At 44.7% G+C, this 26121-nt stretch overlaps 1 protein-coding gene across 1 annotated transcript in view; it reads right to left on the bottom strand.

Moving 5' to 3' along the window:
* RPGRIP1 (RPGR interacting protein 1) overlaps positions 1–25372 on the bottom strand; it is a 67539-nt gene extending 42167 nt beyond the window's left edge. The window contains exons 1-10 of the mRNA XM_087714190.1: positions 25266–25372; positions 23779–23838; positions 23370–23508; positions 18219–18540; positions 16645–16733; positions 15786–15911; positions 13189–13294; positions 10106–10252; positions 6191–6264; positions 4219–4349 (exon numbers count right to left, since the gene is read on the bottom strand). Coding sequence (XP_087570316.1) covers positions 4219–4349; positions 6191–6264; positions 10106–10252; positions 13189–13294; positions 15786–15911; positions 16645–16733; positions 18219–18540; positions 23370–23508; positions 23779–23838; positions 25266–25350 — 1279 coding nt within the window. The 5' untranslated portion in view covers positions 25351–25372. The remainder of the gene's footprint in view (positions 1–4218; positions 4350–6190; positions 6265–10105; positions 10253–13188; positions 13295–15785; positions 15912–16644; positions 16734–18218; positions 18541–23369; positions 23509–23778; positions 23839–25265) is intronic.
* Between the last annotated feature and the right edge of the window lie 749 nt (positions 25373–26121).

The following is a 26121-nucleotide window of genomic DNA, read 5'->3' as shown; positions in this document are numbered from 1 at the left end:
TTGTAGTTCTCCATGTAGAGTTGAAGATTGATTGATTGCCTAGTATTTGCCTGGCATGTGTATGTATGGATGGATGTATATATGTCCTGTATATAAACCTGTTCTGACCCCCTCCTCCGTCCAATAACAAATGCCAAGACAAGCTTAGCTGGAATGCCACAACACTTTATTAGCAGGATTATAAATCTTGGTGGCTGAAAACCCAAACACGAACAAACAGATAAAGAACCTTGGCAGCAACCCAGACTCCAACAGATACAGATAACAGCTTCTCCAGCGTTGATAATTAAGTTGAATCCTGCAACTAGACTCCTCACAAAGTCTCTCCTTATATACTCTCTTGAAAGGAGCCTAATTACAACCACCTGGGTCCAATTATCTTCTGTACCTGCGTAGTTGTTCTCTACGTCTATCTGCCCGCCGTTGCCGGGCATCCAAGACCAACTCGCTTGTCTCCTCCCCACTGCTCCAAGGCCTGACGTCAGGAGCACACTCCCTTTGGCTTTCACCACTGCTCCATGCCTCAGGCGCCTCCTGGTGGCCAACCAGCCTCTCAGATCCCTGCTCGGAGACAGAACCCTGTCCAGGGTCCTCCACATCTTCCAGAGCTGACTCATAAGCCTTTCGCTGTCGGAGTCTGTTTGCAGCTCCAACGGCTCCTGCTGGGCCACAACATAAACCACTGTTTAAAGACAAAACCTCTGTGTACTATATTTTGCTCCTGGGTTGTCTCAAAATACTGTAGTAGTCATGCTGTGCACTCTCTGACAGTACATCTGTGTGTATGAAGAAGCAGATGGGAAGAGTATTGATAGTCTTCAACTCTGGTGTTGGAGAAGACTATTGAGAATAGGATGAACAGTTGAGAAAACAACCAAATTGAACAAATCAATTCAAATTCTCACTTCCGGAACTAATGACCAAACTCAAACTAACCACATTTCCCCTAAAATAAGACCATGGAGTTAAAAGGAATAGAAGTATCAGATTATTATAAAATATGGAATAGAATATATAAGTGGCTAGAAAACAGAAGCCAAAACAGGAAATAGAAGTCTTTTGTTTTTGCTTTTTCTAAACTAGTATCGAATAAAAAGTAACTAAAGTTACTAATTACTATCAAACCTAAAGTATTGACCATAATGTAAATGTAATGATGACATGAACAAATTATTATTGTTACAACTGTGAGTATAACTTTTATTACACTATTACAGATGTTAAAACCGATAGGAAGGCAATGTAGAATAAAGAACTGTAAAACTATTTTATATTGTTATGTGTGTCTTGTTTTTTCTGTATTTGTTGTTGTTGTTGTTTTCTGTTTTTAAAGGTTAAAATGTTTAATAAAAGCTATTTTTTAAAAAAGACCATTCCATATATGGGTCAACCAGCTTGCCCTGATAGATCAGTCTCACTGGAAAAACACTTACTCTCTCCCCTGGTATAGCTGACAAAATGAGGAGAGGCCATGGCTTAGAGGTTAATATATCTACCTGTTATTGCCCAGCAGGAGCCATTGGAGCTGCCACCAGACTCCAACAGCGAGGGGCCCTATGAGTCGGCTCTGGAGGATGTGGAGGACCCTGGACAGGGTTCCGACTCCGAGCAGGGTGCAGAGAGACTGGTTGGCAACCAGGTGGCGCCTGAGCCTTGGACCAGTGGGGCGGAGACAAGGGAGAGTGATCCAGAAGCCAGCAGTGAGTTGTTCCTGGATGCACGCCATCAAAGAGCTACGAGGCGTCAGGAACAATTACACAATTACAGGAGGTAATTGCGCTCAGCTGATGGTCATTAGGCTCCTCTCCAGACTATAAAAAAGACTGCTTGTGACACGCCCCTTTTGCAGAAGTCAACACATTGACTAAAGAGAACGTAACTACCTTGGCAGGCTGGATTGCTGCCAAGGTTTGTCTGAATTGCTGCCAAGGTTTGTCTGAATTGCTGCCAAGGTTTGTCGGACTTGCTGCCAAGGTCCTTATCTGTTTGTTTACTTGGCTTTCAGCCACCGAGATTTTGGCTTCTTGCTATTAAAAGTACATTCTAGTAAAGCTTGTCTCGGCTTTCGTTACTGGACGGAGGAGGGGGTCAGAACATCTACCTAATATGTAAGTAGCCCAGATTCGGGCTAGCTGATGAAAGCTAAATCGGTTGAATAGATCTATGCTAGTCTCTCTTTATTTCTTTTTCAGTAAAATATAAATTCAACACAAAAATAGATAGACCGGTCTCACTGGAAAAACACTTTATACTGGGTCTTATATTAATTTTTGCTCCGAAAGATGCATTAGGGATTATTTTCAGGTGAGGTCTTATTTTCAGGGAATTAAAGTACTAAATGCATTTGTCTGGCTGATGATCTTAACTGGAGCTTATTTGTGGGGTAGGGCTTATATTATGAGCATCCTGAAAAATCATGCTAGGGTTTATTTTTGGGGAAACACGGTATCTTACTCTGGACACATTGACAGAAGTGCTTCCGGGTTGTAAGGATTAGCCAGTAACATCACCCTTGCCTTGGGGATGCCATGTATATACACATATGCCTAGACCAGTGGTGGGATTCAAATAATTTAACAACCGGTTCTCTGCCCTAATGACCATCTGGGTAGGTGGGGTTCGGTGGTCATGTGACTGGATGGACATGGCCAATTCAAGGTCACTTAGGTCGATGAGCGCTTCGCCTTAGCTGTTACAATGTAATAAGAGTTAATCGGAGGGGCAGTTTCTGTAAGCAGGTCAATAAAGATCAGGCTAGAAACAACACTAGAATGTTTCCTTCCTGCCTTCCTTACAGGATTAGCCCTGCAAAGTGGAAAAAAACAGAAGGAGATTTCTTCCAACAATCGGTTCTCTGAACTACTTAGAAAGTTACCAACCGGTTCTCCCGAATAGGTGCGAACTGGCTGAATCCCACCACTGGCCTAGATACAGGTTTTTCAACGAAATCTAGAATCTCATATGACAATGTTTCTCAACCTTGGCTACACTTTTTTAATTTAATTTTTATTTTTTTTTATTCTCTTACATAGCATTTTAAGTATACATTCACATAATTGGTATTCTTCTTTACATTTATCATTCTTTTACATTTATTATTTCATTTAATAAGTTATAATGTACGATTTGGGTTGCTTTATTTACCATCCCTTCCTCCTTTTGTAACATCGTGTTTTCCCTTTCTTTTCTTCCTCCCTCCCTTCTCTACTTTCTTCCTTTCTTCCTTCTTCCTCTCTTCCTTCCCTCCTTCTCCTCCCTTCTTTCCTTACCCTTCTCCTACTCCTGCTCTTCCTCTTCCCCTTCCTACCCTCTCAAATGCTCTTTCTCCCTCTTCCATCCTCCTCTCCTTACCTCTTTCTTCTTTCCCCCGTTTTCCTTTCTTTCTCTCCCCCTCTCTCCCTTTATTTTTCTACTATTGTTGGTGTATATTTCAAAACTCAGTTTATGTTTCCTTGGGGTGGTATTTCTGTCAGCCCAAATATAATTTAGTATGATTTCTTACTCCCTTACCTTCACTAGTCTACCCTGGTTATGTTTCCCACCCCCTCACACTTTATGTCTTGTTCTTGAATATATACATATATGTTTAATATTTTCTTTTCTGTTTTCCCCTTCTCCCCCGCCCCCGGCTACTCTTAAGATGTGTGAAGTTCAACTCCCAGAATTCCCCAGTCAGCCACGACTGTCTGGAGAATTCTGGAAGTTGAAATCCACACCTCTTAAAGCTTGAGAAACAATGTCCTATGAGAAAGCTGAACAATCCCAATCCTTACTAGGATATGAACCAGTGGTGGGTTGCAGGCAATACGCCCCGGTATGGGCATACCAGAGCCTGCCCGGAGCACCGGATACCGTTCCGGTATACAGTGCTCTGGAGGGCCCGCCCGCCCGCCCGAGCTCCTTACTGGTCTTTTAAGTCTTTGGCACTTTCACGCATGGGCACAGCACATACAGCGCCTGCGTGAGGCTTCGCTGAATAGCTGGACGCAGCCGGACCCGTTCTAACTATACCGGTTGGAACAGGATCAGGAGCCCACCACTGATTTGAACCCTGATTTTCCATCATCATTGCTTAGAATTTTCCTCTTGAAACAAAGTAGATATGTTTAGATACCCTTGATCAAAATTTGTATTTAAAAAAATTGATTAAGTTTCCCTTGCATTTTGCACAAAGATTCTGCAGTCGATGCAAGCTTCTAGTGTCAACTGATCTCTTACCTTTCTCTTTTTTTAGTTGTTCCTCTAGAATCTCCTTATCTGCCATGACTGAGTTGAGTTGATCTTCCAAAGAAGAAACACTGTCCTTCTGGGGCACCTGGTCCAGATTTTGTGGTGGAGCATTGATGTAACTGTTGACATAATGTTGATAGAAAATCAAGGAAAATTAAGATAGAATAAGAGAACAACACCGTTGAAAGGGACTTTGGAGGTCTTGGCCTGCATTTTTAAGGTATCCCTAAACTCTTAGAGAAGAGCTCTATGTTAAGGAGTAATGGACATATTTCATGTTCCAAAAATCAATTTAATTACTGAGTAGAGTAGAGTAGGGTAAGATAGAGTAGAGTAGAGTAGAATAGGAATAGAGTAAAATATAAATGGCATAGAATAGAGCAGAGCAGAATAGGGTAGAATTGAGTGGCATGGAGTAGGGTAGGGTAGAGCAGAGCAGAGCAGAGCAGAATAGGAGTATAGTAAAATATAAATGGAATAGAATAGAGCAGAGCAGAGCAGAATAGGGTAGGGTGGGGTAGAGTAGGATAGGGTATGGTAGAGTATAGCAGAGGAGAATAGGAATAGAGTAAAATATAAATGGAATAGAATAGAGCAGAGCAGAATAGGAATAGGGTAGAGTAGGGTAGGGTAGGGTAGGGTAAGGTAGAGCAGAGTAGAATAGGAATAGAGTAAAATATAAATGGAATAGAATAGAGCAGAGCAGAATAGGAATAGGGTAGTGTAGTGTAGAGTGGAGTGGAGTGGAGTAGGGTAGGATAGAGTAGACCAGATCAGAGTAGAATAGGAATGAAGTAAAATATAAATGGAATAGAATAGAGCAGAGCAGAATAGGAATAGAGTAGGGTAGGGTAGAGCAGAGCAGAGCAGAATAACAATAGGGTAGAGTAGAGTAGGGTAGGGTAGGGTAGGGTAAGGTAGGGTAGGGTAGGGTAGGGTAGGGTAAGGTAGTGTAGAGCAGAGTAGACTAGGAATAGAGTAAAATATAATAGGAATAGAATAGAGCAGAGCTGAATAGAGTAGAGTGGAGTGGAGTGAAGTATGGTAGGGTACGTTTAGGGTAGGGTAGAGTAGGGTAGAATAGCGTAGGGTAATAGAATAATAGAAATATAGCAGAGCAGAATAGGAATAGGAATAGAACAGAATAGAATAGGAATTATTTATAAGACTTGGAAGGGACCTTGCAGGTCACCTAGTCCAGCCCTCTGCTTGTTGTGGTCCGCTAGCAGCCTGCGGAGTTGGCAGCAGAGTCAGACAGTGAGGAGATTGGGGCAGAACATGGGCCAGTCCTGGAGTCTGGGGAAATCATGGATGCGGGCTCTGCGTCAGAGCCAGAGAAGGGTCTAGGGCCATCTGGGAGTTATGTGCTGCCTCCAGAGTCGGACATCAGCGAGGCAGAGGAACAGGGGAAGCCTGTTCCCAGTGCATGCATGTGTAGAGCTGCCAGAAGGCAAGAACAGTTAAAACAGAAGGGACGACTCGGGAGTAAGGTTTGGAGGTGATTGGCCCTTCCCATAGGACATAAGGGAGGAGCAAAGGCACATGAGCCTTTGCAGGAAGCAACTTGGTTCATGCTGGTCAGTTTACCTTCTGAAAATACATTTGGACTCTTTGCTCCATGTGGCCTTGCTAAGCTAATTGCCAATTAAGTCTTCGGCAGCGTTTTCAAAGAAGATAAAGGTGGGTGCTTATCAGTCTTAACCCGAAAGACTTTGGCAGCCTACTGTAGGACTCTTTACAACTATTTGGGACTCATTATGGACTGTGAATGAATATAATTCAGAGCCTTTGAAATAAAAAGAGAGTTTTTGGATTTAATTGTGTGCGTATCAGGAAGCTGCTCAAGCAGGAAACCCTGTACCATTTCAGACAAATGGTTGTCCAATCTCTTCTTAAAAACCTCCAGTGTTGGAGCATTCTCAACTTCTGGTGGCAAGTTGTTCCACTGATTGTGTGATACCTGTCCAACAGTCGGTCATAATCCACCTTCAACGAATCTCGTTCTGCTTCCAGATCTTGGATTCTCTCCTGGAACTGAGAAAGTAATAGATGGGATTCTAAGTCTGCCTGGGACTTCAGATCCAATAGGAAGAGACCAATTAGCCTATTAGTCTCCGGATACGCTTCAAGGCGCTAGTCGTCACTTATAAAGCCCTTCATGGTATTGGACCTGGGTACTTGAGAGACCGCCTGCTGCCAATTACCTCCACCAGACCGATTAGATCCCACAGACTAGGCCTCCTCCGAATTCCATCTGCTGGCCAGTGTCGACTGGCAACTACCCGGAGGAGAGCCTTCTCTGTGGCTGCTCCGACCCTCTGGAACGAACTCCCCGTGGAGATTCGCACCCTCACCACCCTCCAGGCCTTCCGCAAAGCCCTTAAAACCTGGTTGTTCCGACAGGCCTGGGGCTAAAGAACCGTGCCCCTATCTCGAATGGTATGATTGTTGTGCTTTTAAATTATGTATTGTTGTGTTGTTTGTCAAATTGTTTGTATCCCTCCTTCCCTTGTTTTGAGTTGTGAGCCGCCCTGGGTCCCCCTCGGGGGAAAAGGGCGGCATACAAATGAAATAAACAGTTAAACAGTTAATTAAAAGTGCAAAAAGGCCCATTAAAAGTAACCTCTGTTTACCGATGACTGGCCCAGATCAGAAACTGGTGGGCTGGGGAATTCTGGGAGTAGACATCCACACATCTTAATGTTGCCGAGTTTTTAAAAATGCTGGTTTGGATTGTCAGAAAGTAAGATACTTATACTAGCTTAGGTCTCCTTTTACTCCAGATGAAGCGAGGACACTTATGGTTTACTCCAGTGGTGGGATTCCATTTTTTTTACTGCCGGTAAAAAAAAATGTCTGTGGGCATGGCATGGCTTAGTGGGCGTGGCATGGCATGGCTTGGTGGGCATGGCTTGATGGGCATGGCTGGGGAAGGATACTGCAAAATCTCCATTTCCACCCCACCCCACTAACCTTCTTTCTGTGCAGGGCAACAAAAGAAGACCCAGCCGATCAGCGGGAACTCCGATCAGCTGGGATTCGGGAGGCAGCAAATAGATGGGGGCGGGGCCAGCCAGAGGTAGTATTTTCCAGTTCTCTGAACTACTCAAAATTTCCGCTACCGGTTCTCCAGAACCGGTCAGAACTGGCTGAATACCACCTCTGGTTTCCTCCATGTAGAACTGAATGGAGCACAGCAGATGTGGTGGAGAGAGATGATTCTATAGATACAGGTAGTCCCTGAGTTATGATGACAATTGAGCCCCAAATTTATGTCGCTAAGTGAAATGAGTTTGACGAGTTTGGCCCCATTCCCTTGTCACAGCTGTTCAGTAAATCCTTGCATTGGTTTAGTTAGTAACATGTCCATTAAGAGAGTCTGGCTTCCCCTTGGACTTTGCTCATCGGTCGCAAAAAGGGATCACATGACAACCGCACGCACACACATACGGGACTGTCATGCATATGAACCGGTTGCCAAGTATCTGCGAGCTGCACTGGCTACCTGTCGATCTCCGGGTGCGCTTCAGGGTATTGATGACCACCTTTAAAGCACTCCATGGTAGTGGATCTGGGTACTTGAGAGACCGCCTTCTGCCGATTACCTCCCTTCGACCGATAAGATCGCACAGATTGGGCCTCCTCCGGATTCCATCCGCCAGTCAATGCCGACTGGCGACTACACGGAGGAGAGCCTTTTCTGTTGCAGCTCCGACCCTGTGGAACGATCTCCCCGTTGAGATTCGTACCCTCACCACCATCCAGACCTTCCGCACGGCCCTTAAGACCTGGCTCTCCCAGCAGGCCTGGGGATAAGTTTTTTAAATTACCCGCCCGAGTGTTGCTTGACTGTTGAATGCAAGTTGGTGTTTTATAATTTATTTTGTTTACTCACTGTTTGTTTTGTATTATTGCACCCCCCTCCCGTGATTGTAAGCCGCCCTGAGTCCCCTCAGGGAGAAGGGCGACCTATAAATCGTAATCGTAATAAAATCTGGATTTTGATCCCGTGACCATGGGGATGCTGTCGGTGGTCGTAGTGTGGGAAAAATGGTCACAAGTTCTTTTTCACAGAGCTGTTGTCACTTGGAACAGTGACTCAATGAATGGTTGTAAGTCGGGGACTCTCTTGTAATGGGAGACAAGCCATGAAGACTGTTCAGGGGGAGTAACCAGAGTTCGAATTGGACTTTGGAGCAAAGCAGCAGTTCCTGCAGCAGTCATAAAATAGGCATTACATGGTTTCATCTAGCAGAGGGGTGTCAAACTCGCTGCATCACGTTGCCATCACATGATGTATTGTGATGTTTTTCCCCTTCGCGGAGCTGGGGTGGGTGTGGCCTGCTTGTGACGCAACTGGCCTGTAGGCCACCAGTTTGACACCCCATCTCTAGCAGAAAGACCCCAGAATTGTTGTGGCCTGTCAGCCACCGGTCTCTCCCGCAATCGAATCAGAGGAGGAGGAGGAGGGCTGGGGGTCAGGGTTGGCATTGGGGCAACCTGGGAGCTCCGAGGGAGAAGAAAGAATAGAGCTGGCAGAAAGAGAGAAAGAGACAGAGGCAGGGGTGGGCTGCTAATGTTATGGCCGGTTCGGAGAACCTCCAAATCCCACCCTTGGCTGGCCCCGCCTACTCTGCCCCTCCCACCCCTCACCTGTCAGGAGTCTCCATGCATCCCATTTGGGATGCAAGGTAAGTGCGGGGCCTGCACGGAGGCTCATGGAGAGGGGGAAACGGGCCTCCCGGAAGGCCTCCAGAGCCCGGGGGAAGAAGTTTTCACCCTCCCATAGGCTCGAGGAAAGCCTCCAGAGCCTGGGGAAGGCAAATACGCCCCCACTCACCGTGGTGCAGGAGCCCGACTAAGTCACGCCCACCATGGCCCCACCCACCCTGCAACCGGGCAGAGAACCCACTGCTGAAATTTTTGAAGCCCATCCCTGGACAGAGGCAGGTCTGGTCCGTCCATCAACCCTCAGATGGAGAGTCAATAGCTCCCAGGTCTGGAGGTGGCTGATGAAGAAGAGGAGGATCAGCTGAGTCCAGTGCCTGACGTGTGGATGCACAGAAGGCAGAGGAGAGGAGAGCTGTGGAAATCTATGGGCTGGTCCTTAGGATGGAAGAGCTACCACTGCTAGCGGAGCTCCACCCTAGCTCTGGGGATAAAAGGCAGGGGGCAGAGATGAATCGTGGCACGACAAAACCGCGCTCATCAAAATCGTGGTGATAAAATCGCGGCGCTAAGGCCGCGACGTCATCACTGCGCATCATCACCACCGCGACAACAGAGCGGCAACAGAAGGGCGCTTTAAAAAGGCGCCGCGGCAGAAAGCCGATTTCAATTAAGGTAAGGGTTAGGATTAGGTTTAGGGGTTTGTTTTAGGGGTTTGTTTTAGGGGTTTGTTTTAGGGTTAGGTTTAGGGTTAGGTTTAGGGTTAGGTTTAGGGTTACGTTTAGCGTTAGGTTTAGCGTTAGGTTTAGCGTTAGGTTTAGGGTACTGAGTGCTTGGGAATGCGCGGATTTGCCCTCCGCGATTATGTCATCGCGGTAGGGTCGCGTTTTTCCTTAGCGCTTAGAACGTCGCGAATTAGTCTTCACACTTATGTCTCCGCGGATAAGGGCTTCGCGGATTTGTGGTGGAACCGAGATGAATAGGTGTGGCAGACAACTGTTCATCTTCCGGACGGATGGACTTGTTAGCCTGCGGTGAGAGAGAAACTTTTTGCCAGGGCTGCTGACGCTCCTTATAAAGGAATCTTGGAGTTAACTTGGGGAGCTGGGTCAGAACAAGCACTTCGAATCAGTTGAAGCTCCCCATGGATCTTCACAGGTAGCCCCCGGGGAACATGCGTGGCAGTAGTCAATCCACAGTTCCTCACCTCGTCCAGCGTTCCCCGCAAGGGTGAAAGGATTTCCAGTTGGCTTTCCAGCATGGTCACCTTCTGAGTCTTCTCCTTGAGGTTGGCATTCAGATCATCCAGCTGAGCCAGCAAGGCTGTGCTGGCTGACCTCAAGGAATCTTGGCTCTGGTGTAGACAAGAAGAGAAGAAAGGGTGTGTGGGGGGGCTCATAAGAGCTGGTCTCTAGGACAGCCTAGGAGATTCTTTCTTAGATCTACTGCCCCCAAAAAGAATGATTGAGAAAGATCTTTGCTGGAGGTGAACCTCCTTCTAGAAGAGAGCAGGATTATAAATTAAAGAGGACACGAAGGACTGATTTTCTTCTGTACATCTAAAGGTAAAGGTTCCACTTGCACATATGTGCTAGTCGGTCCCAACGCTAAGGGGCGTTGCTCATCTCTGTTTCAAAGCCGAAGAGCCAGCGCTGTCCGAAGACGTCTCCGTGGTCATGTGGCTGGCATATCTAGACACCGAAGGTGCACGGAATGCAGTTACCTTCCCACCAAAGGTGGTCCCTATTTTTCTACTTGCATTTTTTACATTCTTTCGAATTGCTAGGTTGGCAGAAGCTGGGACAAGTAATGGGAGCTCACTCTGTTATGAGTGAGGGATCCAAACCGCCTAACCTTTCTGATCGACAAACTCAGCTCTTTGCCACTGAGCCACCATGTCTGTACATCTCCCAGTGTCAAATCCAGCATTTCTTACAAGAATCCTGTTGCTATGAAAGGGTGGATGTGTGTGTGTGTGTGTGTGGTGGGTTGCAGGTGGTACGCCCCAGTACGGGTTTACCGGAGCCTGCCTGGAGCCCCGGATACCGTTCCGGTACGATGCTCCAGAGGGTCCACCCACCTGCCCGAGCTCCTTACCTGTCTTTAAAGTCTTCGGGGGTTTTGCACATGCGCACTGCTCATACAGCATCTGTACGATGCTCCGCTGAGCAGCTGTAGCCTCGTGGAGGCTCCTAGAGGCATCGCTGGGCAGTAAGACGCATGCACACATGTTGCATGGCCGTGCGTGCACACGACACACATCCATGTGAACGATTCTGGGCCCATTCCAACCATACTGGTTGGAAGGGGATCCGGAACACACAACTAGGGTCTCTCTCTCTCTCTGTCTGTCTGTCTGTCTGTCTCTGTGTCTGTCTCTGTCTCTCTTTGTCTCTGTCTGTCTCTGTCTCTTTCTCTGTCTCTTTCTGTCTCTGTCGTTCTCTCTTTGTCTCTGTCTCTGTCTCTCTGTGTGTCTGTCTCTTTCTCTGTCTCTTTGTCTGTGTGTGTGTGTTTCTCTGTCTCTCTCTGTCTGTCTCTGTCTCTCTCTTTGTCTCTCTCTCGCTGTGTGTCTCTGTTTCTCTGTCTCTCTGTCTCTTTGTATCCATCTCTCCCCCCCCACCCTTCTTCCCCATCATTCCCGGAAATACAGGCTGTTGAATATCCGTGTGATGCCCAACAGCACTTAACTTTCAAGCAGAAGTCCAAAAGGTGACCACTTGTTTTACAGAATGTAGAAACAGGAACATTCCTAACCCTGGAAAATGTGCAATAAAAAAAATAATGGGTGGATAGATTAAGAATTAACAAAAGGTGGACTTGTAGGAGCTCAGCACAAAGGACGGTGATCAGAATGTTTAAGAAAGGAGAAGAGAACTTGTAAGAAAAATTCTTTTCAAGTTTAGCAGAGAACACGGTGAAGAAAGTGGCAGGAAGTCCACAAGGGACGCTAAAGAGCAGCTTCCTCACCCTTTCTAAACACATTTTCAGAGGTTCCACAGTTCTGTTCCAAAGTCCAATAGGTTAGAAAATATTCCATGAAAATACCAATAAGAAGAGAATATCGAAGCTCAGGGTTGATTTGTGGGGATCTCTGGTGCTCTCTAAGGGTGTTTGTTTTCTTCCAGATGCTTCATTACTCAACTAGGTAATATCACCCGTGTTGATTGTCAGAATATTCATGAACTGGAATAGGACGTGGTAACAGGTCAGCCATTGGGGACTGCCTGGAATAGGACATGGTAACAAGGTCAGCCAATGTATAGGCAACTGCGTCAGCCAATGGGAACTACCGTATTTTTCAGAGTATAAGACACACTGGAGTATAAGACATACCAAGATTTTGAAGAGGCAAATTAAAAAAAAAAGGTTTTGCACTCTGCAGGCCTCCCAAAAACAGCCCGTTTTTTATGAAAACGAGCTTCTTCTTTTTTAAAAAAAAAGAGGCATGAAAAGCCTTTAGGAGGTTTGTAGAGTGCTACTAGGGGATAGCCCCCCCCCCCCAAATGAGCAAAAAAGTGGCTCATTTTTTGCAAAAATGGGCCCATTTTTTTTCTCAAAAAAGGGCATGTGTAGCCTTTAGGAGACTTATAGAGTGCTCCTGGGGGCTGGGGGGGGGGGCCAAAATTGAGGAAAAAAAACAGTCCATTTTTTGCTCATTTCTGCCCTCCCCAACCTCCAGGAGCACTCTGAAAGCCTCCTAAAGGCAATACACGGCCATTTAGGTGAAGGAGGTGGGGTTTCAGGAGGCAGAAAATGCTGTATTCAGTGTATAAGACACACCCAGATTTTCAGCCTCTTTTTGAAGGAAAAAGGTGCATCTTATACTCCGAAAAATATGGTATTTGGTGACTGAGAGCCATGCCAGACGGCTCGGAGCCTGGGCGTGGCTTACCTATGTAGCTCTGAGTCTGCGCAAGAGAACTAATCTAGTCTGCTCTCTGAATTGAAACTGGAAACCAATCTCTCCTCTCTACCACTTTGGAAGAATTTGCTGTTGGTATTATACATTTACTCATGTGTTATTATGTATATAAAGTTAATGAATCCTGCTGAATCAGTTTATCTGTGTGGGCTTTCTCGATTTGATTTTTGCAACTAACTCTGGCATTGATGTTACCTATAGCAATAGCAATATTACCTATTACCTATTACAATATTACATATTACCTATTACCTACCTAAGCTCATCACGGATGATGTTACCTAGTAGGGTAATGAAACATCTGCCAGAAAACAGCCAAGCTCAGAGAGAAGTGAGGACCCCCACTCTGCGAAGGCACCAGGACTTACCTCATGCAAGACAGTAATCTGAGCTTTGGAGATCACCAGCTCTGAATTCTTCTCCCATAACAGCTTCTGCAGCCGAATCAGCTCCACGTTCTTCTGGATGGCAGCTCTGTTGAGTGACAGGAACACGTTGCTATCGATCAGTGAGTTCTTCCTACCACGCAAATGCACAACCAGGCCCATCTGTACAAAATCAATACCGTATTTTTTGGCGTATAAGCCGCACCCTCCCCCCAAAAGAGGGTGAAAATTTGGGTGCATCTTATACACTGAATGTTGCTGAAGCCCTGCACAACTGCCGGCTCCCACCCTTCTGTTTTAGAACTGTTCCAGGCTGCAGGTATCGCCACATCACATCACCGCCAATTACCACCTCCGCATGTCACATTTTCAGCCTCTGCACACTGTGTTTTAGATCCGTTCCAGGCTGCAAGGATTGCCACAGCCCATCGCTGCCTCGGTGTGTTACATTTTTTGCCTCGGTGTGTCACATTTTTGCCCTTGATGTGTCGCATTTTCGGCTTCCGCACACCTCATTTTTGGCCTCTATGCGTCACATTTTTGAGTGGTTCCAGCCAGCGGGAATTGGCGGCAGCTGTAATGTGCTGAAGCTGACCAGGCTGTTTGCTATTTGCTGCAAGGACACTAGCCAGATAAATACCGATGGATGCTGGTAAGCAGAGGCAGAATTTTTTTTCTTGGGTTTTCTCCCCAAAAACTAATGTGCGTCTTATACTCTGAAGCATCTTATACTCCGGAAAATATGGTAGCTTGAGAAAAGATTTCTTACTGACCGGGTACTAAAACTCTGAGATAAAATAGTCTCAAGGAACGTCCTGCTAACCTACACCGGCCTGAACAAATTTGATATTATACAGGTAATCCTCAACCTGATCACAATTGAAAGTTTCTTTTGCTAAGTGAGACAGATGTTAAGTGAATGTTTCCCCATTTTACGACCTTTCTCACCACGGTTATTAAGCGAATCACCGCAGTTGTTAAGTTAGTCACGCGGTTGTGAAGTCAATCTGGCTTCCCCATTGACGTTGCTTGTCCAAAAGTTGGAAAAAGGGATTGCATGGCCCCAGGACGCTGCAACGCTCATAAGTGAATTCACGTGAATTTTGATCACGTGACCATGGGGATGCTGCAGAGGTCGTAACTGGGGAAAAACGGTCATAAGTCATTTTTTTCATTGCTGTTGTAACGTTGAACGAATACTAAAGGAACCGTTATAAGTTGGATGCCTGCATTTCCTTGTCCCAATTTTTAAAAAATATATAATGCTCCCAATTTTTAAATGGCTGCCTAGGTATTCAATTTCACTCCTCTAAAACCAAACACCAGAAACTACAACCGCATCCAACTTTGAAATTATGCCTCAGTTGCATTTATCAATGAAAACAGAAGAAGAATCAAAAGCGCCATAGAAAACAAGGTTTGGGAAGATAATATACATGGAATATTAATCAGAATAATGGAATAATAGAATAGCAAATTAACAGAATATGAGTTATGAAGGAACCTTGGAGGTCTTCTAGCCCAGGGGTCACCAACATTTCAGACCTCAGGGACCACTAAATTCATAATTTCAAATCCCACGGAGCACTAATATGATCTTCCTAATGACTGGCTGGGTGGGGGTGGCTAGGTGGTCGTGTGACTGGGTGGGTGTGGCCAAGTCGATGTCACTCACGTCGAGGGGGGCTTCGCTGGCCTCTACTTGCCCCTCCCCTCCCAGCCATTCCTCGCCTGCCCGCCCGGGCTCCTTAGGGCCCCAGTAGGAAGCAGTTGCTGGAGCTAAGCAACCATTACGACAAAGAGTTGGCAAAACAGCTCAGTTTAAATTGGATCTGAGCGAGAAGGAGGCTCAGCAGAAGCACCTCACTGAGGACTACGAGCATAGGCTTTCCAAACAGAGGGAAGACCTGCAGGAGTGCAAGGCCTGCCAACGGTGCCTGGAGGCTCAGTGGGCTGAGATGGTCAGCCGGTTCCAGGCCATGATGCAGTCCCACTGAAACAAGGCCGTCTGGCTCTTCGCCACCAGCGGCACTTCCCTCCAGCCTTCGCCCAAAGCACCACACCAGGAGGCCGAAGCAGACCCCGAGTCAGAATTTCTACCCCCCTCCGACCAGTTGGCGGGTTACAGCCGGTACACCCCGGTACGGGCGTACCGGTGCCTGCTGGGAGTACCAGGTACCGTTCCGCTACGGTGTTCTGGAGGGCCCGCCTGCCCGGCCGCCCACTCTCCTTACCTGTATTTGACCTAACCAGGCCATTTGCTCACGTGCACGGAGCATACGGCACACGCGCAACGCTCCACCGAGCAGCTGGAGCATTGTGGGCGGTGGGTGCGCATGCGCACGCTGCGCCTGTGCACTTGTGGATGTCCAGACCCGTTGCAGCGTACTGGTTGCAATGGGATCCAGAACCCACCACTGCCTCCGACCCACACAAAAAGACCCTGAAGGGGGAGGGTCTCTACAGCAACACAAACGTTCATTGCACGTATCCTACCCAGGATGGGAAGTATTTAAGTATTATAGGTGCAAACAATCCTAGATCAAATCCATCGAGGGAGATAGAGAACCGAGCTTTACCGGTATTCCTGCATGTTTAGATAGCTTTTCTGAGTGTGAATGTATTCCAGATCAATTTCTTTATCAGGTGTGAAACTCAGCAATTCATTTTCCTTGTCTAACTCAGCCAGCACAAGACTGTGGGTCCTGAAATAAGAATCAAGGCAGAAATAAAAATTGGTTTTTCATGTATTAATAGGAAGGAGAGAAGAAAACAAGAGAGGTTTCTAAAATGCAGGGTGCTGTTTTAAAGATTGATCTTTTTTTTCTTGCGGGCTAACAATATTTTTTTAAAAGAAAATTAATTATTAATTATTATTTTTATAACTCAAGGTAGAGAAGCAATAGCAATAGCAGTAGACTTATATACCGCTTCATAGGCCTTTCAGGCCTCTCTAAGCGGTTTACAGAGAGTCAGCATATTGCCCCCAACAATCTGGGTCCTCATTTTACCCACCTCGGAAGGATGGAAGGCTGAGTCAACCCTGAGCCGGGGTACCTAATATTCCTTCCTTTCTTATTTTCCCCAGAATAACAGCTCTATAAAGTGACCAGAGTTCAGAGAAAATGATTGGCCCAAAGTCATCCAGGAGCCTTTCATACTTAAGATGTGACTAGAACTCACCATCTCCTGGTGATTGGTCCAAAGTTAACCAGTCAACTTTCATGCCTAAGATGGGACTAGAACTTACAGTCTCCTGATGATTGGCTCAAAGACACCCAGTTAACTTTGATGCCAAAAGCGGGACTAGAACTCATTGTCATCTGGTAATTGGATTAAAGTCACTAATAATTGTGCTTAAAACAAGACTAGAAATCACAGTCACCCGGTGATTGGCTCAGAATCGGCTTTTATACTTAAGGTGGGACTAGAACTCACAGTTTTTCGGTTTCTGGCTGGGATCTTTCCAAAACATCATCAGCATATCTGGGAGAGATTGGCCTGACTGTCATTCTTGATATCTGCATCTCTGTCGCCCCCCAAAAAAGAAACAAAGAGAAAAGGATGGAATGACCGCCATGTTCTTGAATCTCTATAGACTTCCCATCATTCAACAAAGACCTCATGTTGGAAGAAATATCCATCTGGTTCAGTTTCAAGCAAGCAAGAAAGGCACTGGAGACAAAATGGAAACTGGAGGCTGATTGGAAAGTGGGTCCATTTATTGATGAAGCAGAACCACCAACCACATGTGATTTTAGAGACAGCTGACCACATGGAGTTGAGAGTGGGGGGTATTTATACCTTCTCTTCGGTTTGCACTTGAGCTTCATGTTCCTGTGCAAGAGCATGTATTCTATTGGCTGTCGTCAGACTCCCATGCAGGGATGGGATTCAGCCGGTTCGGACCGGTTCGGTTGAACCGGTAGCTCCAACGATCAGCTGGGAGCAAATGGTTTGCTCCGACGAGCAGGTTGTCCGGCTCGCCCGCCCCGGCACTTTACTTACCTATATCTTCTCAGATGATTTGCGCAGCAGAGCTGATTGCCGCACCTCAGCTGTGTTACTCCCCAGAAGTAATGTGGAAGGTGAATTTTGCTAAAACTGCATGCGCGCAAAACACACGATCACCAAACCAGTTGTTAAACCAGCAGGATCCCACCACTGCTCCCATGATACCATGTACAAATTCTAGGAGTTTGTCTGAGCTACGTTTGTTTGAAGTTTGGGCTGATGCAATGAAGGGGCTTGTTGGGCAATTCCTATTGTGGCTGAGGGCTAGTCCTACCTTTGTTGGATCCTGGGTGAGGCTATTTGCTTATGAATAGACCTAGCTATCTGTCAGGCCTGCAGCCATATTCCTCTTGGATCGTTGGCCTGCCCCACTTTCTATTATTCTACTATGCTTTTTCTATTGTGGGAAAATGGGAAGGAGGATTGTACGGAGTTAGATGCTATGTAGCCAAAACAAAATTCCTTCTAGAAAACCAAGGTCATCCTTTGTCTCTGCACCTCTGCACCTGACCAGAACTGGATGGGTGGAACTGCCAGCATGGCAGTGGAAGATTGGATGATGTGATGGGCTTGTGGGTGTGGGGGCAAGATCTTGAACTTTCAAATGAGTGGGGAAAACCGGGAAGCTTTCAGTTTTGGGTTTTCCCAGATGTGCCAACAAGGCTCTCTTAATAAATTGGAACTTTGAGCAATACTTTGCCTTGGACTCTTTTTGGATGCTATTTGGAATCCTGACACTATATCTTTATCTCTGAAACCTGCTGTGGGCTATTAAGGAAGATGAGGGCTGCTTTCCAAGAGCACGTTTCTCCATTTCTCATCCAGGGAAATATAATATTTTGCCTTTTCTTAAAATATTTCATTCTTCTGGAGAGGGGTGGGTACTCACTTTCTACAATAGCATCCATAAAAAGTCCACTTGACGACTTCCAAGGACCATCTGATGCGGTTATTCAACCTAGAACCTTCCCAGCGATGGACACATCAAGCTCTCCAACTTTCTTACCTTTGTGTGTCTTCTTGGGCCCTTGTCTAGGAGAGGTATGCGGCCGACGAACGCCCGTGTTGACCTTGGCTGCGATGTGGCCATAGGGACAGTGATGGCTGCAGCCCTGCAGTTGTAGCTGCTGCTTGTAGAAGAGCAGGTGGCTCCTCAAACGCTGGTTGAGACGTTCCAGATCCCAAACCCGTCCCTGCATCTCTTCCAGGCCCTCTTCCAAGTCCAGGTTCCGCACCGGGTTTTGAATGAAACTTCCGGGTCTCCTGTTCCGGCTTTCCCGTGCTCTGTCATGACTCAGTTTTGAGAGTTTGGTGCCCATCCTGGAGGAGCAAGGAAAGCACATCCAATCTTGGCCTTCCCAGGGAGTGTGGTTGTTGTAGGAGGACCTTTACAGATCAACAGACTTGGAAGAAGAGGTGGGTTGCTACCTGCTTGCACCGGTTTGGGCGAACCGGTAGGGGAAATTACAACTGGGACACCAAACCAATAGGGACAGCAGGCTTGCCCTGCCTCCGAACTGGTTTCCCGGTCACCGTGGCATATATTTTTGACAAGTTTAATGTTCTGCGTATACGCAGACCTATTTACAGGCAACTGTGCATGCGTAGGAAGTGCGCACCGAACTGGCAGTAATGCTGGCAGAAACCCACCTCTGGTTGGAATGGACCTTGTACGTCATCAAGTCCAACCCCCTTCCCGCCCAAGCAGGAGATTCTACACCATTTATAACAAATGGCGATCCAATCTCTTCCTGAAAGCTTCCAGTGATGAAGCTTCCACAACTTCTGAAGGCAACTTCTGTTCCATTGGTCGATTGTTCTCAAGGTCAGAAAGTTTCTCCTTATTTCTAGGTTGAATCTCTCCTTGGTCAGTTTCCAACCATTATTCCTTGTCTGACCTTCAGGTGCTTTGGAAAATAGCTTGACCCCTTCCTCTCTTATAACAGCCTCCCAAATGTTGGAAGACTGCTATCATGTCTCCCTTGGTCTTTCTCTTCACTACACTATGCCCTGTTCCTGCCACCGGTCATCATATTTTTATTTTGAACTGTCTATTGTGGACCTCACCTCATTCCTAGGAGGTCCGCAAAGGGGCGTGTATAAGTGCACCAGCATGCTTAATGTCCCTGTCCTACTGTCCCCATCTATTTGTATTCATGTCTTTCGTTTATATCCATGTTTATATTTATACCTGCTATCTTGTACATGTTTGATAAACCAATAACAAATAAGATAAAATAAAATAAAATAAAATTTATAGAATAAATAAAATAGATTAGAATAAATAGAATAAAATAAAATAATAAATAAAATAAAATAGATAGAATAAATAAAATAAAATAGAATAAATAAAATAAAATAATAAAATAAAATAATAATAAAATAAAATAATAAAATAAAATAACATAGAATAGATAGAATAAATAAAATGAAATAGAATAAATAGAATAAAATAATAAAATAACTAAAATAAAGTAATAGAATAGAATAGAATAGAACAGAACAGAATAGAATAAATAAAATAATAAATAAAATAAATAAAATAAATAAAATAAATAAAATAAATAAAATAAATAAAATAAATAAAATAAATAAAATAAATAAAATAAATAAAATAAATAAAATAAAATAAATAAAATAAAATAAATAAATAAAATAAATAATTTAAATAAAATAAATAAAATAAATAAAATAAATAAAATAAATAAAATAAATAAAATAAATAAAATAAATAAAATAAATAAATAAAATAAATAAAATAAATAAAATAAATAAAATAAATAAAATAAATAAAATAAATAAAATAAATAAAATAAAATAAAACAAAATAAAACAAAATAAAACAAAATAAATAAAATAAAATAATAACAGAATAGAACAGAATAGAATAGAATACATAGAATAAATAAAATAAAATAGAATAGAATAAAATAAAATAAAAACATAAATGTTTTGGTCTCCTTGTTCTTCCTAAAGCAGAAATCTTGTTTGGATTTCTGCTTTAAGGAACTCAACCGTTACCATTGTTTAAGGTTGTAATGGGTGATAAAAACCAAAAAAGTCCCAAAGATGCTTTTTCTAGAGGCAACTGGACTGTCTGGTTCCAGAAAATCCAGTTGCCTCTTGAAAAAACACCTTTTGGGACAACCATGACCTGGATGAATGAGAATCCCACATGGAGAAAAGCTAAAGAAAAATTGTGTAGGAAAAGATAGAAGAACTGAGTAACCTTGAACAGATGAAAATAACCGAATGACCAAGTTGGAGGGGGGGGGGAATGGACTTTGGAGGTCTTCTAGACCTATACTTCTTCTAGTCCAACACCTAAACCATTCCAGACAAATGGTTCTGCAATCTCTTCTTAAAAAACCCCAATGATGGCGCATTCACAATATCTGGAGGCAAGTCATTACACAGACGAATTGTTCTGTGAGGTAATTTCTAGGTTGCTTCTCTCCTCAGTTAGTTTCCATCCGTTGCTTCTTGTCCTGCCCTCAGGTGCTGCTGACCCCCCTCTTTTTTGTGGCGGTCTCTAAATATTGGAAGACTGCTATCATGTCACACCAAGTCAGGGGTGGGTTCCTGCCAGTTCTAGCCTCTTCTATAGAAGAGGTTCCACAAATCTACGTTTAGAACCGGTTCCAGCTCCCTTCCTCCGCCCGTCCGCACATCATCAAGATGAAGAGCAAGAGGTGGAATTCTGGGAGTTGAAGTCCACAAGTCTTAAAGCTGTCAAGTTTGAACACCCCTGGGTGTTTTTTTTCTAAAGGGTTAGGGGTGCAAGGGTCTTGTAACTTGTCAGCTTTAAGACTTGCGTGCTTCAAGTGCCAGAATTTCTGAGCCAACATTACTGGAGGAGGAATTCTGGGAGTTGAAAACCACAAGTCTTAAAGCTGTCAAGTTTGAACATCCCTGGGGTTTTTTTTCTAAAGGGTTGAGGGTGCAAGGGTCTTGTAACTTGACAGCTTTAAGACTTGCGTGCTTCAAATTCCAGTTTCTGAGCCAACATTTTGGTTGCTAAACAAGAGTATTATTAAGTGAGTTTCACCACATTTTACAAGTTGGCTACGCTCACCCAGTCACATGGCTGGCAAGCCACTCCCACCCGGTCACATGGCTGGCAAGCCACTCCCACCCAGTCACGTGGCCAGCAAACCACTCCCACAAAGCAGGCCACACATTCAGAAGAAGTTCTAAAAAATTTTGAAACCCACCACTGTGCCCAAATCCTTCTTTTCATTAGATTAGACATGCTCAAATATTGCCCAGTGAAATTATTGTGATGTGTTTTGTGTATCACTCTAAACGTGAGCTTCATGTTTCTCATCATCAAAATATGTCTTTAAATAATCAGAGGACTGAACACCTGCCGCCTTTAATTAGTTGTTAGCTTCCTTTTTTACATTATAATATATAAAATATTATAAAATAATGAATTATTTGTAAAATAATAAATTTTATTTGTACATTTTTCTTCAACATACACGAGTGCTTAATAAACAGTGTATTGTCTGGGTGAATTTACCTATATATAATATCAATAATAATAACAATACTTATTTCTATATAGTTGCATTCTTCCAGCTTCTAATTTCTACCTCTACTGTCTAAGTCTGTGATGGCAGACCTACCTATGGCACGCGTGCCACAGGTGGCATGTAGAGCCCTTGCTGAGGGCACACCAACCGTTGCACCACCCCAGCTTCACCGCAATGTGCATGCGCCTCCCACCAGCCAGCTGGTCTTTGGGTGTCTGCTGCGCATACGTGGGGGGGTGGGTGGGATGCTTCAATGTGTCAGGCCTGCAGTTATATCCCTTTTAGGATCTTTGGCCTGCCACACTCTCTCTTATTTCATTATGCTGTTTCATTAGTGTAGTAGTTGTGAGGGAGGAATAGAAAGGAGTAGAATTGTGGATGTGTTGTTGTCATTCTTTTCTAGAAGCCCAAGGTCATCTTTTGTCTCCACACCTCTGCACCTGACCGGAACCAGATGGGTGGAGATGCCAGCGTGGAAGAAGAAGATTGGACCATGTGATGGATTTGTGGGTATGGGGACAAGATCATGAAGTTTCAACTGGGTGGGAATTCTAGGTAACTTGGGATTCCACAGATGTGCTAAGATGTCTGACTTATTAAATTGGAACTTTAAGGATAGATCTGCCTTGGACTCTGATTTAATTCTGCATGATATTTGGAAGGCTGACAGCTATATAGTTTCTTAATTATTTTTTCTTCCGTTCCCATAAGTATCTTATCCAACTCCGAACACCCCTTGAATGAGGTGGGAGTAGCAATGGATTTCTAGAGGAAAAAATTGCAGACTACAGGAACCAAGAGCACCACTCTGGTGACCCTGAGGACACAGATAAACCTCCAAGTCCAAGACACTCTAAAAGGATGCAAATGACCAGCTGTCTACAAGGAATATAAATCCTTCCATTCCCCACCATCCAGGCAGAGCTGAAGAAGCTTCTTGGATGAGAAGCGATACTGTCAGGCCTGCAGCTGGTTCCTTTTAGGATCTTTGGCCTGCCACACTAATATTCTTTTCTACTATGCTATTTCATTAGTGGGGAATTGGGAGGGGGAATAATAAGGAGTAGAATGTTCTACTATGCTGTTTCATTAGTGGGGAATTGGGAGGGGGAATAGTAAGGAGTAGAATGTATGGTTGTCAAAATAAAATTCCTTTCTAGAAACCAAGGTCATCTTTTGTTCTCGACACCTCTGAGCTTGACCGGAACTGGATGGGTGGAACTGCCAGTGTGGCAGTGGAAGATTGGACCATGTGATGGACTTGTGGGTGTGGGGGCAAGATCATGAACTTTCAACTGGGTGGGAAAACCCAGGAAGCTTTCAGATTCGGGTTTCCACAGATGTGCCAACATGTCTCTCTTAATAAATTGGAACTTTGAGGAATACATTGTCTTGGACTCTGATTTAATTGTGGATGATATTTGGAACGCTGACATCTTTTTGGAAAAATAGCAAGGAAGTCCAGTTGCTTCCTGAAAAAAGCACCTTTGGGCCCACAAGCAAATTAATGACCATACCGTCAATGGTTGTACTTTAGTCTATCAGAAAGATCCCCAGGGTTTTATCCAATGGATAAACATGTTTAATAAATTTGCATGTTACCCCCAGTACCTTTTGATCTTGTTCTCTTGCTTTTGAGTGAGCTCTTTGAGCACCAAATGCTCATCACGAAGCCGTAAAAAATTGTCAGCCAACTCTGCCCGGCTCACTCGGTTGATCTGGTGACGAGTCTTTGCTAACAAGCTTGACCCTGGACGAGGAAAGACGAGAAGGCAATAATTACATCTGGACTGGAAACCAAGGGGAAGAAATGTAAAATTAGGGAGTATCTGGCATTTCCTCCTTAGCTCACACAGAAACAAATTGGATTGCTTCTTGATTTCTCCAAGTATATAAATTCCTATTCTTGTTTCTCACGGGATTTCTCATGGAACTCTGGTTGCGTGAGATGCAGCCACCCATGGAGTCTGCCAGTGGATCAAGAATGTTGGCTTTTATTTAAGAACCCTTCGTTGCCCACCTTTCATTTGGCTTTTCAGCCTTTCAGGTTTGGCAGGGATGAGAGCTGAAGGAGACACACCTAGAGAAAGGAGATGTGAAGAGAGAAACTTGAGTGAATGAAATATTACCATATAAGGATATCTATCTATCTATCTATCTATCTATCTATCTATCTATCTATCTATCTATCTATCTATCTATCTATCTATCTATCTATCTATCATCTCTATTATCTATCTATATCATTTCATCTGTCTCTGTCTCTGTCTCTCTCTCTGTTTCTGTCTTTCTCTTTCTGTCTTTCTCTCTCTCTCTGTCTCTCTGTCTGTCTCTCTCTGTCTTTCTCTGTCTCTCTCTGTCTCTCTGACTTTCTCTCTCTCTGTCTCTGTCTTTCTCTGTCTCTCTGTCTGTCTCTGTCTTTCTCTCTCTGTCTCTGTCTCTCTGTCTTTCTCTCTGTCTCTCTTTCTCTGTCTCTCTTTGTCTCTCTCTGTCTTTCTCTTTCTCTATCTCTGTCCCTCTACACACAAACACACACACACACACCCCATCATTTATCTCTCATGTGCCCCTCTGTTTATCTCTATCTATCTCAGGGGTGGGGTGCTGCCGGCGTTGCTACTGATTCGCTTCATGTGCGCATGCACAGTTGACAGTAAATTGTTCTGTGCATGCGCAGAACATGAAAAAATTACTAAAAACCATGCCAGCAATGGCAGCGGCCACCGATGAACCAGTTCGGGGGTGTGGCCAGCCTGGGTCGCTACCAGAACATTTTTTTATTATAATATCATCTGTTATTCCAGCATTGTGCATATGTAATCCTGGCTGCTGTTAGGATATGTAAAACCAAATTTCAGTTTCAGTTTATTGGTATTTGTATGCCGCCCACTCCCAGAGGACTCTGGGCGGCTTACAGAAATGAGGGACTTAAAAATTAAAAATAGAAGTAAATCATTTTAAAATTACACAACATACATACACTTAAAATGGGGCTGGATGCTGATCAACAGCCCGAGGCCTGCCGGAACAGCCAGGTCTTAGTGGCTTTACGGAAGGCCGGAAGAGTAGTGAGGGTCCGGATCTCTACCGGGAGATCGTTCCATAGGGCCGGGGCAGCAACAGAGAAGGCCCTGCCCCGGGGGGTCGCCAGCCGACATTGACCCGCCGATGGTACCCGGAGGAGGCCCAATCTGTGTGATCTAATCGGTCTTTGGGAGGTAAATGGCAGGAGGCGGTCTCTCAGGTAGCTAGGTCCTAAACCATGTAGGGCAAATATGTGTTACCCTTTTTGTAGTTTCCTGGAAGCATGCCCAACCAAAATGTCTCAGGTTTCAAATCTGTGTGTTGTTTTGTCATAGTGTCCAGCCATGTGTGTATTTCCTTCCAGTATTTTTGTCCTTTGGGGCATGTCCAGCACATATGGTGGTATGGCCCTGGTGCCTGAGTGCATTTCCAACATTAAACAGATCTCTTTTCATACGTATTCGCTAATCTTGCAAGGCTAACCTTGAAGGGCTGCTAGTATGGAAGGTTTCTGATCCATCTCTTGCACAGTCAGGTTTCCGGCAATTTCACCCAGCAAAACCGACATGGCTTGGGACAGGTGAGAAGTCTCTGCCTTAAAGACAAAACAGCAAAGAGGCTAAAGTACAAGCAAACATACATTAACCCAACAGGAACATCTCCGTGAGAAACGGAATGAACTTGGAAATTTGTATTTACTCCCAGGGCTCCCTTTGGAGGATTGTTTATTCCATAGCACTCACTTATATACTGCTTTACGGTGATTTACAGCCCTCTCTAAGCGGTTTACAGAGTCAGCCTCTTGCCCCCAACAATCTGGCTTCTCATTTTACTCACCTTGGAAGGATGGAAGGCTGAGTCAACCATGAGCCTGGTGGGATTTGAATTGCCAAATTGCAGGCAGCTGGCAGTCAGCAGAAGTAGCCTGCAGTAGTGCACTCTAACCACTGTGCCACAGTGGCTCATAGTGTTCACGTTTCACAGGGCGTATCTATAGGGCATCTATAATACCAAAACAACGAAACAGTTTTTTTCGCTCTTGCCATCACTCTGCTGAACATGGCGGGTGTGGCATGGGACTCATGTCAGGGTCATCTGGGGTAATCAAGTGATAATGATAATCCCTGAGACCCCCTCTCATTATAACCTTCCTTCCTTCCTTCCTTCCTTCCTTTTCTTCTTTTTCTTCCCCTCTTCCTTCTCCTTTCTTCTTCCTTCCCTTCTATCCTTATTTTTTCTTCCTTGCTCTCTTCCCACCTTCCCTTCTTTTTCTTGGTCTTTTCTCTTCCCCTTTCTCCTTTCCTGTCCCTTCTTGGATGCTCAAATGCAAAAGGGGAAA

This window comes from Thamnophis sirtalis, unplaced genomic scaffold, assembly GCF_051295495.1.
Source record: "Thamnophis sirtalis isolate CommonGarterSnake01/CBP01778 unplaced genomic scaffold, rThaSir2_p1.2 scaffold_4, whole genome shotgun sequence".
NCBI classification, from domain to species: domain Eukaryota; kingdom Metazoa; phylum Chordata; class Lepidosauria; order Squamata; family Natricidae; genus Thamnophis; species Thamnophis sirtalis.
The sequence above is the reverse complement of the archived record's forward strand: the minus strand, read 5'-3'. Positions and strand labels throughout refer to the sequence as shown.